Source organism: Equus przewalskii, chromosome 17 (genome assembly GCF_037783145.1).
Source record: "Equus przewalskii isolate Varuska chromosome 17, EquPr2, whole genome shotgun sequence".
NCBI lineage: Eukaryota > Metazoa > Chordata > Mammalia > Perissodactyla > Equidae > Equus > Equus przewalskii.
In genome coordinates, this window is record NC_091847.1 from 41,902,527 (window position 1) to 41,919,587 (window position 17,061).

Sequence of the window (17,061 nt, forward strand, 5' to 3'; positions counted from 1 at the left end):
GCACACTCCCACGCACTTGGGAATTACAGTCTTACCTGTGTCTGATGCCTTAGGGAATAGTATTTTCTCAGTGATGAAGAGATATTCTAAAGTGGCTTTCACCAACTTAAAGACAGCAGAAAAATAACCCTCAGGAATTTCTCTGTCCCTACTCTCTTCTTTCTACCCAAAGCCCTACTTATGTTTGGCTGAAGGGAAAGAGAAACATTCTTCTCTTACTCTGGTAAGTATGTGAAGCCCCAAACTCATATTAGAATAAAGATAAGGAAGGTTTTATCTGAAGAAATGCAGCATTGGGGATGTTTTGAAATTTGGCAAACAGAATTTGTTGATAAGATTTGAGAAGAAATTTGGCAAACAGAATTTGTTTATAACTAAATGTGTAGATAACATATAATACCATCTAGCCTTTCACAATAGCAGAATAAGTGAGATCTTTTCATTATAGGCATCCATAAAGTACCTCTAAAGTGAATCATCTTGTTCACTGTAGAACCACTGAAACTCAAAAAGGAATGGTTTTGCCATTGAAATTTTAAGGTCGACCGTATCTCTTCATACCTGCTAGCAATTACGTACCATAGTACTCCCACCGTGACACAGGTGCCACGGCTATGCCACACTTGAACACGCCACTTCCTGCTCCCAGGACCATTGAGGTTACGTACCCTCCATATGACTAAGGAATGAAGAAAACAGTTATTTTTGTGGAGGTAAAGGAATTAAGGACATATGGTAAGCGAGTCGCAGTTTCCACATTTCTCACATCTTTATATACTATGCCTCTTTAGAGATAGAAAGCATGGTAGAAGAGGCTTAAATTGGTCTTAATTGGATAGTATCTAAAGAATACAATTCCAGAGCCCTGGACCCTTTTCTTGGTAGATGTAGGGGGAAAAGCATCAAAAATTTGCTGGGTAGTACCAATTAAATTTTTAAAAAAACAATAAACACTAAATCTTTACTGACTTTCTGACGCATGGGGACAAGTCTCTCTCCTTCCCTCTCTCCCTCTTTCTCTCCTTTCCTCTTTTTCTCCCTTCTTCACCTCCCTCCCTCATCATAATAAACAAAAGCCTGGCTAGTAGGGACTCATTGCCCAGAGATCTAAGACATTTTATTTGGACCTTCTTAGCTTAAAATGATAGACGTGATTTTCATCTTCAAACATTTACATACGAAAGATAAATTATCCTGCTTTGGGTTATATTCACTAAGAAATACATACAGATTCATCAGCCAAACAACTACTCACCCATCCCCAAATTGCAACCCGTTTGTCGTCCACAAATCCCATTTTTAAAAATTGTCTAAAATACATGGACAAAGTTAAAGAATTAGTATTGCACTGCATATAGAAAAGTAAGATAACTGCCCAAATGTGAAACTCTGCCATTTTTTCTCTATTTCATTCTATTAGAAACTATGATTAATTAAAGCAAGTAAATAAACACTCGAGATAAATGTCTATCATTTTTAACTTAAGAGCCAGATAAACAAGGTTTATTTTTGTTGGAGTCCATAAACAAGGTTTATTTTTGTTGGAGTCCATAAAAATTGTGTGTGTGTGTGTGTGTGTCTGTGTGTGTGTGTGTATGATTCACAGAAAACAAATCCTGGCAGTTTTTTTCACAGCTTTATATAAAAATTTGCAGCCCAGATGCACTTTTCTTTACATAATTGAATTTAAATCTCTCCAGATGTTTTTCAGTTTGAGAGTGGCTGCCCCTGCAATGGAGATATATAGGGGCAGAGAACATCTGGGTAGGGCTCAGAAGTGTCTTTGGGCCCCCTACCTGAGAACTTAAACACCATTCTCTAAATAAATCCCTTTTTATGCTGGGTGTTGATTAGTTAGCTCAGCATCATTAAATAAGAAGCAGATTTTCCTTGATGGATTAAGCAGTCTTTTTGCCACCAAATTGCTTTCGGTATTGTAATCCAAGGAAAGAAATGAAAAAAATGTTTTATGCACCTATTTCTTAATCTTAGCCTTACATCAAAAGACCATTTGTTCACTTTAAAAAAAATCTAGCAAATGAGACTCTTAACTTTGTAGTATTGAGGGGCGTGTGGGGGACCCTTGCATTGACCCATATGTGACTTTGAGAATTTTTCTGTTTTCAGTTGATGATATATGTCTTATGTGGCCCTGAGTTAAGCAATGTTAGAAAAAATTAAAGGTAAGTAGCTTTCAGCTCATTATCTTCTCCATGTAAACTTTTAAAACTCAGAACACTTATGTACAGAAATGTGCACCAAATCATGAGTGTACAAGTTGATAAACTTTTACAAAGTGAACATACCCTTGAACCAAGATATAGTGCGTTACTATCACCCAGAAGTCTCCAGGTCATTTCTCCCTTTGCAAAAGGGAAAAATGAAATGTTTGCCTTTTATTGGATCCCATAAAAATTTCACCTAAATTTGTGCCTGGTTTTGAACTTTCTATAAATGGGGTCATGCAGGTTGTACACTTTGTGCCTGGCTTCTTTCACTCAACCGTCTATGAGCTTTGTCTATGTTGTTGTGGATAGTTCTTTTTGGTTGCTGAAATAGTGTTCCATTGTATAAATATACTACATCTCATTAATTTTTTAACTGGAGTTGTGCATTGTGGATACTCAATTCTGTAATTTTAGGACTGGCATTGATCACATTTGAGAGGCCCTGGAAACTATGCCGTCTCTCACAGAGGACCAAGGTGGATAAATAAAAATTTATTTTTAAAATATCACAGCTTCACTCTTGAACTAATTTGTCCTCTCTCTAATCTAAACCTCTCTTTCTTAGTTTTAAATAAAACAGCTAATCATTAACTTTGATATAAGAGACTCAGGAGTACTTTATAAATTGTCTGTTTCTTTTCTTCTCTTTGGTTGTTGTTTTTCTTAAAGGCATTTTCCTCCATCCATAATCATTCATGACTTTTCCGCATTTCCTAGTTTATGATTTCACAACATTATTTTAAGTCACCTACTTACTATGTTTCCCCAGACATCCATGTAGTTGATTATAGAAACTCAAAGATTACATTTCCCATTTACTAGTTGAATGCAATTGAGTCTAAGAGTTGGAGTGAGGCCTGGATTCAAATCGTGACTTCCCTTGACAAGTTACCTAACCTAAGAGCCTCCACTTCTTTACCTAAAATGTGAGGTATGAACACCCACCTCCCAAGCTTGCTGTGCAGCTTCAATGACAATGCAGGTAAAACATTTCCCATGCTGCATGAGCATTACGGGGTAACTATCATTCATGAGTAAAATCTCTCTTAAGCCAGATCACATCTATTTATAGTCCCATAACAGCAGAGCACAAGAGTGAGATGTGATTCATACTTAATGGAGCCCTTATTATTATGAGCAATGAGGATTGTGCTCCAGTTTTCCCAAAACAGAAGAGTAACCCTCATAGACTGTAGAAGCCACTCCTAGGACTTCATAGCCGTCACCCTCCTAAATGTAAATGTACACTGAACTCCTCTACTTATCCTTCACTTTCGGGATGGTTGGCTTGTTTAGTTAGATGTTTACTCAGGGGTGCATGTATCCCTCAGTTTGTCCATATGTTTGATGAATTTTGAGTCTCTCTTCCTAGAAGATGGTAGCACATATGTCAACTCCCTTTCTAGAGTCACATACAGAGAGGAATTTAGGAAATATTTTTGTGTATACAAATCTATGACAAGATACATTTTATCAAAACATGATATCTTTACTAAAAATCCACCCCAAGAATGAAAGATTGCAAATTCATCCCAACACTCTTTAAATTCTTCACACTTTACAACTTTAAAATACTAATTGAAGGGGAAAGATCAGATGACCCTTGAATTTACCTCCTAGTCACTCACCTGGCTGCTTCAATTTGATCTTCAACTTCAAATGTTCCCAGTCTTCTGTTGATTGCGTGCATGATCTTATCTCCTTGGTAACCACTTCCTCTGCCATCAAAGCTAGCTACTATAATGTTTTCTGTGCTTGCAAGGTAAGTAGCCCAGTTGAGTCTGAAGACAGCATCTGCTTTTTGACTACAGGGGCCTCCATATCTGGGGAAAATCCCAAATTGTTAGCCTTTGTGGTTTTCCTGAATCAAATGAGGAGTGCTTGCATTTCTATTCCCTGTGGACAAGAAGTGTACATCTTTCCTGTTCATGAGCCTGAAATCGTGCCAGCCACCAGGGTGTCCACAATAGGTCCTCTAAAACTTGGCAACATGACTAAAATGGCTGGGGTTGCCTTCAAAGATGCCTATCAGTTTTATCTTTGAAGATTGTTATCAAACACAGACTTCACAGACCAACATCTTCAAAGTTATATATATCTTGGAAATCAAAGAAATAAATTCTCTAAGAGTTGGGATAGGGGAGTTGTGTTACGAAAACATAATGAGGATGACAATAAATGCAGCTTTGAATATATCTTTCCATCTCAGCTTAAAAACACACTCCCAGACTACAGGTGTATTTCCTACAGGTCAGAACTTCCTTAAGGACTTTGATTGCTATATAATATGCATTACATTTCCCCCAGTACCTAGCACAGTGTTGTATACTAAGTCTCTACAAGTCTTTGTGGAATGGGCCAAAGTATGAATGAATGTTATTCCTTAAAACTTCAAAGGAGAAAGAAATAGACTACATTGGAAAATGGGTATGTTGTTCGGCATTTTATTTATCAACAAGTTTAACTTCCTTATATCTGCAGTCTTAATAGACTACAACCTACCCCCCACCCAGCTGTATGCACAATCTCCATTAAGCCCTCTCATTTCTGTTCATTAATCAGGAGAAGCTCCCTATGGCTCATTGCGTCTCATTTAAATATGTCATCTTTGCACTATCCTTGCTCCTGGACCCAGACCCTCTCAGTAACTCTTCTGGCCCCAGCCTCTCTCTCTTACTCATTTGCTCACTGTCCCCTCCACAGGATTGGACAAGTCCCGCTTGCACACATTTGCTAACATTTTCCTCCATCTCCTTAGGGAGAACAGTCAAAAGAACTTTAGTTTTAAACAAAATATTGTATTACTTTAATTTTAAACTAAGTATTGTAACATTCTTACTTTAAAAAGAAGAATGCATTCAAGCATTTCTTGGGCAAGTAAACATTTTTTAACAACATGTGAAATGCCTTGGTCTTTTCAATGATTTAAAATTTGGTAGAGTTTCAGCTCCTCTTAATATTAGTTATAGATCAAGTTACCTAACCCCCAAGAGTAACATTATTTTTTTTTTTTTTTAAAGATTTTATTTTTTCCTTTTTCTCCCCAAAGCCCCCCGGTACATAGCCGTGTATTCTTCGTTGTGGGTTCTTCTAGTTGTGGCATATGGGACGCTGCCTCAGCGTGGTCTGACGAGCAGTGCCATGTCCGCGCCCAGGATCCGAACCAACGAAACACTGGGCCGCCTGCAGCGGAGCGCGCGAACCTAACCACTCGGCCACGGGGCCAGCCCCCTAGAGTAACATTATTTTTAAAAATAGAAAACAAAGATTTAGACAGCTAAGCCCATGAAGAAGAAAATAAATGAAAAGAAATGGGAACTAAATTTACGGTTTTTTTTTTAACTTTCCTAATGAAGGGGAGTTTTAACCATTACTTACTGGGGAGTTAAAGAAGATAAAAATATCGCTCTTTTCTAAAGGGCTCTTTTTTAGTATCAGGCTAAAGCCTAAAGCAATTTAGAGTCAGTATCGTCAAAGTTAGGCTTAAGGAAAATCAAATAGCACATGCGAAAGTTTAAAATATCTTTTTCTTTGAGCTTTTTTGTTCTGTTTACATGGAACTGGGAATATAGTGGAGCAAGGCTGTGTCTGATGCTAATATCTATACCCTTCCTTTTTTTTTGCTAGTTGCAACGGAAAAGTAACGCCCCTGAGTTTCAGTTTTCTTTTCTATATAATTGGCCTAATAGAACTCACATCGGTTTCTGTATGAATGAAATAAGGCAAATTGCCTGGCATGCAGCATGCACCCAGCTCACTTGTTGGTTTCTTTTGTTTTATTTTTAATAAAGGAAACGAGCAAGCCAGGAGAGGAAGAGCGGCATTGTGGCATTATGCATGAGGTCAGGGCAATTTTAGAAAGGTTAAAGTAAAATGTATTCCTAATAATTTTATTTTACAAAAATATTTTACAAAGATGCCATATTGAGAATTTATATGAGTTCACATTTGCTGCTCAGAGACTTGTGATTTCAGAATTTTCTCTAAGACTGAAGAAGACTAGATGAAAATGAATAGTTTCCTATATCATATCTTCTCTTCACCAAAAAGGGGAATGGAGCATACCAGGCAGTGACAGTTCAGGAACTAAAGGAGGAGAAACTTGATGTCTAATGAATCAAAGGCAACCAACGGGAGATGGTTGGGTGAGTCTAGGCATAAGGAAATGTGAAGATTGTTAATATGCGTCTCTTGCTTGTTAAAATGTCCACAAAGTAAGGATGAAAAATGGGGACTTGAGAATGCCTTTGGAATTTCCTTGCAGTTCAGGGAAATCAATCAAAACAAAATCCATATGCCACTATGATGGAGGAAGAGTGTCTACCTTCTCCATTAGAAAGATGGAAGAAAACATAGGTTTGGGCTTGTGATTGCAAAATGGAAGGAGGAAATTGTAAAACTGCTTCACAATGATTCAAGAAGAGACAAAGGAGGCATTTGGCTCTATTTTTCAGTAAGCTACACTGAGCAAAAAATGTACCACAGTTAACTTCTAAATTGTCCCCTCCTCTTGAATACTTACACTTCTATTAGTAGAGGATATTTCTTGGATTTATCAAAATGAGGAGGCAAGATCATCTGATACCAAAATTCTAAACAAACAGAAAGATTCATTAGTGAATTAACAACGATTATTAGCACGTTATTTCGGTTTCTTACTGTCAGTGATAAGTCATATCTAGTTTAGCAATTTGTTAAATTAGAAGAGAAAAAGAAAATGAACTGCTTAGATTTAGCATGTTTTTAAGATATAAAAACATTCTCTTTAAGGTTAAAATACTAGTTAAGGTTAAAACAATAAAGTTGTTTCTAATGTATCTATTAAATACATTGGTGCCTTGTGAAATAAAAGTGCATCTTAGAATTGCTAATGTTTTGTTTTTATGATTCTGTTCTTTGGCATCTGATCTACTTATCTAGTTTGTTTATGGCTTATGTTCTAAGTTTTCCTCCAAAATGTTTTCCTCTTCTTGAATTTCCTAGATGTTTAGGATTTTTAGTTGGCCCCAACTCTATTTTAAAATTCTGATTTAATAACATTTTTGTAATTCTTATCGCCATCCCAGACCGCAGAGCTGAGTTCCCATTTTCAGCTCTGTTTCACAGAATGAAATCAGGTTTACATGGAGCAAACTGTTGTGTATATTCTGTATGATCTTCTGCAGATCTGTTTAATTCTCTGTGCTTGATTTAACATCAGTTTAATAAAATATTTCCCTCAATAATAAATCAGTATCCTTTGCTCCCAAATTCAGGATGACGAATTAGACTAATAAATCTAAAAAGAAATAAAAAAGGAGAGTTGTTCCATATTTTAATAAGATTATTTCCAGCTTAAGTAGATTTAACCTTTAGGGGAAAAAAATCCTTATCTCTAGAGATTCTTCTTCTTTACATTTACCTTTTTTGGTTTTTTTGTTGCAATTATTTTAGTTGAAGAAAAAAGAAAGATCTAGGAGTAAATCTTTATATAGATAAGATTTCTCTTCAATTTGTATTTTGCTGATTATTATATGCCTTCTGATTAAATGTGCTTATAAGAACAAAAATTTAAGTCTCTATTATATTTCAATAGAATGTCAAACTATCAGTTGATCATGATGTTTTTGACGAATATGCCAAACCCACCATTTGATCTCTCCTTTGTTTGAATCAACACTAGTTGATTAGAAGTGTTTTAGTTCCCCCTTTTTGAAAATGCAGTGTTTTCTCCGGGGGGATTCTTTCTGATTCCCAGGCCTAACCTCCTCTGCTTCCTGCTCCCTGCCTCCCCCTCAGACTCTCCTTTCCTGGAGTTGGGAATGCATCACCACCTCCCAGCTAGCCCCTTCCCCTCTGCCAGCTCCAAGCAACACTCCCTATCAGGTTATTCATCCAATCATGTGGCTTCTCTGACTCCAAAACCTTCAGGGGCTCCCCACCGTGTACCAACTAAAATAGAATGTCACATCTCAGTATTCAATGCCTTCTGCCCCAGGCAGTCCAGTCAGCTCACCAGAACTTTAAGTCCTTGTCACTCAAGCCTGATTCAAAGGCCAGCAGCACTGGCATCACCTAAGAGCTAATTACAAACGTGGAATGCTGGACCCACCCTGACCTGCTGAATCAGACTGCAAGTTAGCAAGTTCCCCGGGGACTCATGCACATTCAGTTTGAGTAGCACTGCCCTAAGCTGTTCCTCAGAAGCATCCTACACTTTCCAGTGTCTTCCTGCCATTTAAAACTAGATGAGTTGAGTCTTTTCTATTATCCTATATTAAAAAGAAAATCTAAAGTAAATCAGTCCTGATGGGTTCTCCCTTCACTATGAGTCGTTAGCCCTTAATGGAAAAAAACAAACAAAAATGACAAGATTTCCTATTCGAAAAACCCCATTCTCCTTAGTGGTCCCTGAATATCCATGATCAGGCCACTTGGCCAGGGACTAGGTTAACTATGTGGGGGCAGGAAACTTAGGAAAAATGCAAGATTTGTCTGCTGAGACTGAAATCTCAACATTTTATAGCCAACTCTAATTTTTTTATATAACTATCTCAGATATTTTTGATCTCTTCGGGTTGAAGGTAAAATATATCAGGATATCATTAAGTTAAACACACAATTCATACTTAATAGTAAAATAGAGTTACTAATGGGATGAAACTAAACTAACAATAGTGCATTTTCTCCAAATACCTTTCCTCTTAAAAAAATAAATTTTACATAGAATGGTACTGTATTTTAAGACAAAAGAATGTAAAGCTAGTAGTTCTTGTGACAGAACATTTCATGGAAAAATAATTAGATTTTATATAATATAAAATGCATATTTTCTGATCAAATTATCATATTTAGTTCTATTTTTACTGGTATTTCCATGAAAAGTTCTGGTCCAAGAGAAATTGAACTTACTTGTTTCATTCAGAATAATGAAGTCCAGTGTTTTTGAGGGCATCTGGACATCCTGTAGCGTTTTATCCAAAGCTGAATTGTCTTCCAGGACTCTCAGTTCTAAACAAATACACAATGCAGCAGTAATTCCTTACAATGTGAACAATCTGCATTATGCAGAGCAATAATGAACAAGCAGGCAATTCACCGATGGGACTACACATCAGGTTATAAGCCCTGTGTTCTAGTCATTGTTAAAGACACCCGAAAGGCAAAGAAAATCACATTATGCCAAATACATCTTGGTCCTATTCATGCACACGCTTTCCTGAAAAGGCAACAAAGGGAGAAATATGAGAAATACCTTGATCATTCCTGCTGCTGTGCAGAGTATAGAGTGGCAGACCAGGGCCTGTTAGTGTAATCAGAGGAAAATATATTTCAGACGAGTTTTATGTTTTAAAAGAAGATAGCATACTTTTAAATAATAACATTTATTATCATTTAACTTTGATAGAATTTTGATACATTTAACTTTGATAGAATAAATATCATAGTGGAGAAGGGGCTTAATAAGTGTCAGCTGTTTTTTCTTTTCCTTAAAGGGCAATTTGAGTGTAGGAAGTATTACTGGAAAGGCACAGGGCCCAGTACAATGAAGCAGGAAATGAACTTGGTCCTGCTGAGTGCTTTGGGGCACGTTATCATCCCTGCGCCCAATTTCCTCATCTGTGAACTAAGCCCTGGGGACCTTCTGAGAGCGCCTATCCTTCCCTGCTCTAAATCCAGGATCCAGCGAGGACCACACCAGCCCTCAGGCCCTGCCCATCTTAGGGCGGAGCTCTGGGGCTAGCCTCACCTGGTGGAAGGGGGGTTCACCTCCCGCTGCCCCCACCCCACCGAGTCTTGGAGCCAGGAAACACATCTGCACAGCGCCCGACTTGGATAAGCGATTCCTTTCTGGCATGCAAAAGTGTTTTTCTCACACGCTCATATCTTCACTATTTATCCCAACTGTGGTAGTTGCAGAGTGGAAGGTAACGTATAGAAAGCTATTTTGTGAGCTCTTTGATTTTGATGTACTTGCATAATAACATTAATTTTTACACTTGATCAGAACCATAGTGAAGGCATTATACAGATCCAGGTTTGAATCTTGGCTTACCTGCTGTGTGACTCAAGACAACATATCTATGCTTCAATGTCCTCACACATAAAATGAAGATAATAATATTTACTGTATAGAATTTTCTTAAGGATCAAACAAGATCACGAATATAAAACTTTTAGCACAGTGCCTAGTATAAAACACATGCCCAAGAAACAGTGACTGAAGACAGCCATAGTAAAGAACCATAAAGAGAATTATAATAGTAAAGAAAATATACTAGTAAAGAAAGACTCAGATAACTAGTTCGGAGACTTTTTTTGGCAATGAACGTTCTTTTCAGAATATCTAGATTCTTTCATTTTGAGAAGTAATCCAGCACAGTGCTTAACAGAGGGCTTGGGAAGCTGAGGCCTGTGTTTGAATCCTGTTGGGCCTCTTGTTAGCTGTGTGACCTGTGGAAGTCACTTTGCCTCTCCTGGTCCAGATTTCTTCACTTACAATAAAGAAAACAATAATAACAATAGCAACAGAAGACAGAGCAGTGAGCAGGCTGCATGGCAGACACCACCCACATACATTTTCTCATCCAAAGGGACAAGTGCATAAAATAATTTAAAAACTCACAATATGTGCATATCAAAGTATAAAGTGCCTCTGTTATACATAAGCTTGGCTCGGGGGCGGGAGGGGGCCGTGAGTGTGTTTTTTTCAGTTGAAAGAAAGGCAGGCAAGTCTCCTGGTTAGAAGGGGAAGGAAAGGTGGTTAACTCACCTCTTAAATGTGAGTGGAGAGAAGGGGACTCATATGATTTCAAGGACTCCTCCATTTCAAAAGGAGAGAATGGAACAGGGCAGAAAGAATATTTCCCAAACTGGCGACAGAAAGGGAGATTTCAGAGATGGGGAGAGTGAGCCAGGAGGGTGGTAAGAAGGTTGTCCAGAGAGAGGAGGCGAGTGGCAGGGGAGGGAAGCCTGCAAGCTGAGGGGATGGCGGGAGCTACTTCAGACGCTGTGAGAGCCCCGCTGCCCTCCTTCCAGCTCCCCTAGTCAGTTCACACTTACCCGAACATCTCAGTTGATAGTACTTCGCCTCTTCACTAAATGATACAGAATAGTACTGACACCTTTCTGGCTTCAGCTCACAACTAAGGCATGTCACTTTTGTGGAGTCATTAAGTTGGATTCTGTAAAACCAATGATGGAAGTTAAGTGCTTGACGAAAGGATCAATGAATGGAAGGAACTGAATAATGCCATATTCTAGTTTTAAAGATATGGGAATGCCAAAGCAATCCTCAAAAACTTTTTTAAAAATGTGAAATAAATACATGAATTAATTCATAATACTTCAAACTTCCTATTGTTTGGAAATATCACAAAACACCTAATAAAGTCATTCTCTTTTGTTGACAAGCAGATTGATTTATAAAGGAATAAAAGCACTCGATAGCAATACCAGTTAATATATTAGTTAGAACAAAGCAAAAAAAAAAAAGGAAAAGAAAAGAGAGCCGCAGGACCTGTTCATCAGCTAAAACAGCTCAATTCAATAATTTAATAGAGCTCTTACTTATAAAGATTTCTTCCTCCTGGCATTCCTTTATATTCATTACTAATGTAGTATCTGGGAAAAAACAAAATGAAATATATATTAATTACATTTTTAAGATAAGTCAAGTACATGCCATTTAACTCAAACACCAGCATTAGTGCTCAGACAAGTGCCTGTGCGTTACTGCTTGCCCTTCTCTTATCACTGCTCCCCTGCCCCCTGGCCCCTAGAAGCCATTTTTCTGCATCATCTCTGAATAGGACATTCTTTTTTTTTTTTTTTTTTTTAATTTAACAGACTAAACTATCTGAATCCAAGGGATTTCCCCCTTATTTAAAGAGACAAGTAAAAACTCAAAAGTCTTTTGTAAGAAAAATATGACGGGACAACTAGCCTGAAATTGAGACCCCTTTTATCTACACTGTTTTCCATATTTTCTGTTTTATAACACAAACTACTCAATAGCAGGAGCCCCATCCTCCGGAGAGTGGCAGAGCCACTTCTAAAGAGGATCTTCAAAACCTGCTTTGGGCAGTGGCAAAATTCCTCTGTGGTGAGATCAATAAAGAATTATAAAAATATCTAAGATTCTAATGAAAAATAACACTTGCTTTCCAACCAACTTGTGCATGGTAGTTGACAGCCTCTGCAAAGCTTTCTATTTTCCAGAGGGTAGGGCAGAGACACGGACAGATAAGACAGCCTCTCCACGCCTTCCAAAAATTCAGTGCCAGTTGAAATTTAACAAAATGCTCCCGAGTGCTAGAATGGTGTTCCAGGACGTTTAGGAAAAAGAGGCTGCAGCTCCTCTAATGCAGAGCAGGTGAGAGGAGGAGGTAGCGCTGCTTGGTGGCGTGGTATCAAGTCTGCTGAGCATCTGTGAAATCATTAAGCCTTCCGTATGTTAAAAAGAAAAAAGTACTGAACACAGTCCAAATAGACTAGTCTTCATTTGTAGGAGATTTTTCCCTATTTCTGGGCAAAGAGGGTGTGATTTGATGAGTATGTTAACATCCTGTCAATTATTAGAATACTCACAGGTAATCACTGGTAAGAGCTTCTATCCCAATGACTTCCCAGGCTCCTGTGGTAATAAATGTGCAACCCTGGTGGGGTTTTTGAAAAAGAGCTTTATTAGACTCTCTAAAAAGTGGAGGAGGATTAAATCATTTATATCAGGAATTCAGATCATCTCTGGTCTTCTTGGGTCTCCCTACCCCATCCTACCTGACTCCAGATACCACAGGGGAATCTGAATTAGTCTGATTATTTGTACGCATTGATCGACTTCACCAAATGATTTCCACTTCAAGTTAGTTTCATGAAAAGGAGCTCAATCTGAAATAAATTAAGAATACTCACTGTCTTATCTACTTGGAAATGACAAATGTGTCTGTAGCCTGCTTCATTGCTGATGATCTTGTAAAAGCTGTTCCCGTCAGAGGTAAAATGAGGTTCTGCAGGCCTAAACTAGAAAATAATGGAAAACAAAAAACGCAGTACAGCACAAGTCTCATCTTAGTACCAAGGTTAGTTTTAGAAAGTCCTTCCAACACCTATGCTCAAAACTCAGGCTTCGTTTACTTGCCAAATGAAACCAGTGTCTCAAAAGAAAATTCTCCTTCTAGAAAGTGCAGACAAGATCTAACTCCCAGGGAATGTTTTGTGCAGAGCAAATGAGAGAATGCACAGAAAGAGGCTGACACAGGACACTCAACACATAGCAGTGGATATTGGTATCCTCGGGCATCTCCTCTCTGTGGAGGATAACTCCATGACTGCTGGCTCTAAGTGAGCAAAAATTAGCATTAGCCTTTCAGTTTTAAGAAGTAAATTTCCTCAGGGTCTCAAACGTGCTTTCTTCAGTCTGCTATTATTTTTGAATGTTTCAGATTAGAGGTGACTTGTAATTTGAGGGGGTTTTTTTCCCCTTTTTTTTTTACACACATTTCTTTTTGAAAGTCAGACTTAGAAAGTTTTTAACCATTTCTGGACAAGATCCTATAAGGAAGGTCTGTCGCATATTTCAGATGGAAACATTCATATACTTATTTTTATTATAAGCCTTTTAATTTTGCTAAATAGGATCAACAATTTACCAAAAAAAAAATACTTATATGGAAATATAGAACAAAATTTCCATTTTTTACGGTTCCATAAAAGATAGTTCTCAGAACATAATGTAGTTTAAGCAGAAGAGTGTCTATACCAGCCTGAAAGGAATATGTCGCTTTACGACTTCGATTCCCTTCCTCCGTTTGAGAGCAGGTAGGAGATGGTCTTTTAAAACTGTTGGTTCACTTCAACCTCGATGTTTCCTTTCTCATCAGCTCCCATTTTGGGAAGGAAGAAAAATGCTTCCCTCTTCTATTTAGTGATTCAAAGCGAATTCATTTATGGAGCAAGCTGAGGCGTGCAGTACACTTGGTGTTCTCATTACAGAGCTCTGAAACACATTCCCCTCTCTAGACCTGTGTTCACAGCCTTATCTTTTTAATACATTTCCCTGTTTCCCCTGGATGGAGTTGTGCCTAGTAGAAATGTGTGAAAAGTGGCATCTGTCTGGTTAAATACAGAGAGGAAAAAACATATTTTTTTCAAAGAGTCGTGAGGAAGTGTAGCATGTCTCTTGCCATGGAGGAAACCACTTTTCATGTTGGCAAACCTCTCCCCTCTGCCCAATCAATGCCTGAAGGAAAGGACGTGTGAATGCTATCGGAGCTCTATGCCCAGCTGGAAAGGGTCGTGTTCCTGGTCCAGGGGACCTCACCTCTATGCCCCAAGAGATGTGAAGTCTTTATATTTTTGTGTCACTTTGTTTCTCTCTTAAAAGGGGCTTAAGAGAAGTGGTCATAAAAATTAGGCAGGATTCATTCTTCATCGTCCACACAATGTGCCACCTTGGCTGGAGTGCCTTCCTCAACTTGTTCTGTTCCATGGTCTTGTAGCAAAGTAGTTGGTGATTCTGCTCTAGGCATAGCACAGCATGAGTGCGAAGCATGAGAAGTCTCTGAGGGTCACCGTGCTTTCTTGGATAAAGCTCTGCATCAAGGGGTCTAGTAAAGTGTGAACCCGCATAAGCATGATTTCCTCCAAAGAGAGGTGCATAGCAGGTGTGATGTGTATGCCGCTGGGTTGCTGCTGGATGTAGTCACATCTCCTGACGCATTTGTGCAGGCTGTGGATGGAACCCGTGTTTTCTGCCTCTAAGCACATTAACTTCAAATATGAGGTCAATGAGCACATTCTGCATCTTGGCTGCCTTTCAGCAATATTTGCTTTTTAACTTACCGGGAGCTACAATTCTCCTACAGTATGTGTTTTGTTTTGTCTGCTCTTCTCTTGATTTTTCATTTGTCTTCTTTCTTTTTCCAAGTGAGTATGATAAATATGCTCTATAAAAAGATATCTCTACAGGGGGCATTTAAATATTTTGAGAAATAGGTCACCTAATATCTCTATTAATAACAAATAACGTAGGGCCCTTGCTTGGTATATCTACATACTGAATAACTTTGAAAATCTATCTATATTACAAAAAAACCCATAACTCTTTAACACTTACTCTTCCAACCCAGCCAGTAGTACTCATTTCAATGTGTTGCCGTGCCTAGGGAGGGAAAAATACAGACAGGTGTTTCAAAGAAAAGTGAGATGATGAATTCTATTCTTCAGCCACAATTTGTGGTAATATAAGCAAAATTGTACTTAAAACAATTGAAAGCTATCTCCATTCACGTATTTGTGTTTATGGTGGCATTTTTTATGTAATTACATTAGATCATTTACCTCTCTTGCCTAGAGCTCTGCCCTGGGTCTACGGAAGTTCCCCTGGCCTTTTCAGTTCAATAGGTACAGAACTGAAGATAATGATGTTATCTTTCCTCTATTCCCACCAGCTTGCTCTTACTCCTTCCCTCTTCTCCTGGTTAGTGGTACCAATTCACCCAAGCCAGAGACCTAGCCTTCTCACAGGGACACCCCTCAGTCCCCGTCATCCAGTTCTTTGGCTTCTCTTGTCCTTCTCCACCACTGCTGCCTTAGGTCATGTCCTATCAGGCTTCCTTGGTCCATTGCCCTGATCTCCTGGATGGAGACCCAGCTGCTGTTCTCTCCTTCCTGCTCTCCGTCCTGCTCAATCCCTAGCTGACCTCATTTGGCAACATACAGTTCTATCTTATCATGATCCTCTCCTATTTAGAACCTTGAAGGAGCTCCCCATGTCTTACAAGATAAGTTCAAACTCCTCAGAATGGCAGCTGAGCCTTAGCCGACATCTCTAACCTCAGTTCTCAGCATTGTGCCTCTCCCCTAATGCTTAGTCCTAGGTACCCCCAGACCCTGCATGGTCCAAGCTATTCACACTGGATGTCTTTGCACAGCCTCTGCTCATAGGGTCCCTATGCTTTTGTCTGCCCAGCACACGGCACCTTATCCCTGACTGTCCTATGTCTCTCCCATGTCGGCTCCCATCCTACTGTGTGTGCCCCCAGTCCGGTCGATCATCTTCTTTTGCCCTTCTCTCTATACCTAACTTATACCATTTTAGGGCACAATATCCTGATATGAGGATGATTTAATTGGCAGGAAGCAGAGAGTTTGGATTTTTAAATTTGGATTATGGCTGTTATGTGACCTAATCAAGCTCGTTAACCTTACTGAGCCTCACACTCCACAGTGTCTGACTACTGTGAATGTTCAAGAAATGGTAACTATTATTATTGATTTGCATAATGGTATTCCCTACTAGAGCATAAACATTTTGGGGACAAGCATGCTGTGTAATTCATTTTTTTTTTTTTTTTAATATCCAGAGCTATGCATACAACTTGGGACATAATAGGTATTCAATGTTTCCTGCATAAATGAATGAGTGACTCAAGATACAGGTTGCCCAAGCTTTCTGAAGCGAGAACACGCCCTGTGCTCAACCAGGATGGGAGCAGGGAGGGGAGGTATGTAGGCACAAGGCCCATTACCAGAAAAAGCTTGTAGAGTGTCCTTGACAAATGGCAGCAAATGTCCTCCAGCCTACCCCTCCTGAGATTGCTGGCTCCCAAAGGGGCTTGCATTCTGATCCAACAGCTTAGCTGGACCTTGTGGTCTCTTGGCTGGAACCCCTCCAACATCTCAAAGCTGGATTAACACCGGCCTTTGCCTCAGTGTTGCTACCCTCTCAGCCTAGTAGCTATCCATTTACATCCTAAAGCTTTTTAAAGCTTAGAGATAGTCACAGGATGGTAATGGATTTGTGGCCTCTTGATATGTGTTTTGTTTCACCTGTACTCAGCTGGTCATTCCT

At 38.9% G+C, this 17,061-nt stretch overlaps 1 protein-coding gene across 1 annotated transcript in view; it reads right to left on the reverse strand.

Moving 5' to 3' along the window:
• Positions 1–17,061, reverse strand: part of DPP4 (dipeptidyl peptidase 4) — an 87,060-nt gene that overhangs the window by 15,509 nt on the left and 54,490 nt on the right. The window contains exons 11-21 of the mRNA XM_070581403.1: positions 15,325–15,369; positions 13,122–13,229; positions 12,798–12,865; positions 11,778–11,831; positions 11,271–11,392; positions 9,463–9,510; positions 9,120–9,218; positions 6,751–6,820; positions 3,857–4,051; positions 1,256–1,310; positions 580–679 (exon numbers count right to left, since the gene is read on the reverse strand). Of these exons, the coding sequence (XP_070437504.1) occupies positions 580–679; positions 1,256–1,310; positions 3,857–4,051; positions 6,751–6,820; positions 9,120–9,218; positions 9,463–9,510; positions 11,271–11,392; positions 11,778–11,831; positions 12,798–12,865; positions 13,122–13,229; positions 15,325–15,369 (964 nt within the window). The remainder of the gene's footprint in view (positions 1–579; positions 680–1,255; positions 1,311–3,856; positions 4,052–6,750; positions 6,821–9,119; positions 9,219–9,462; positions 9,511–11,270; positions 11,393–11,777; positions 11,832–12,797; positions 12,866–13,121; positions 13,230–15,324; positions 15,370–17,061) is intronic.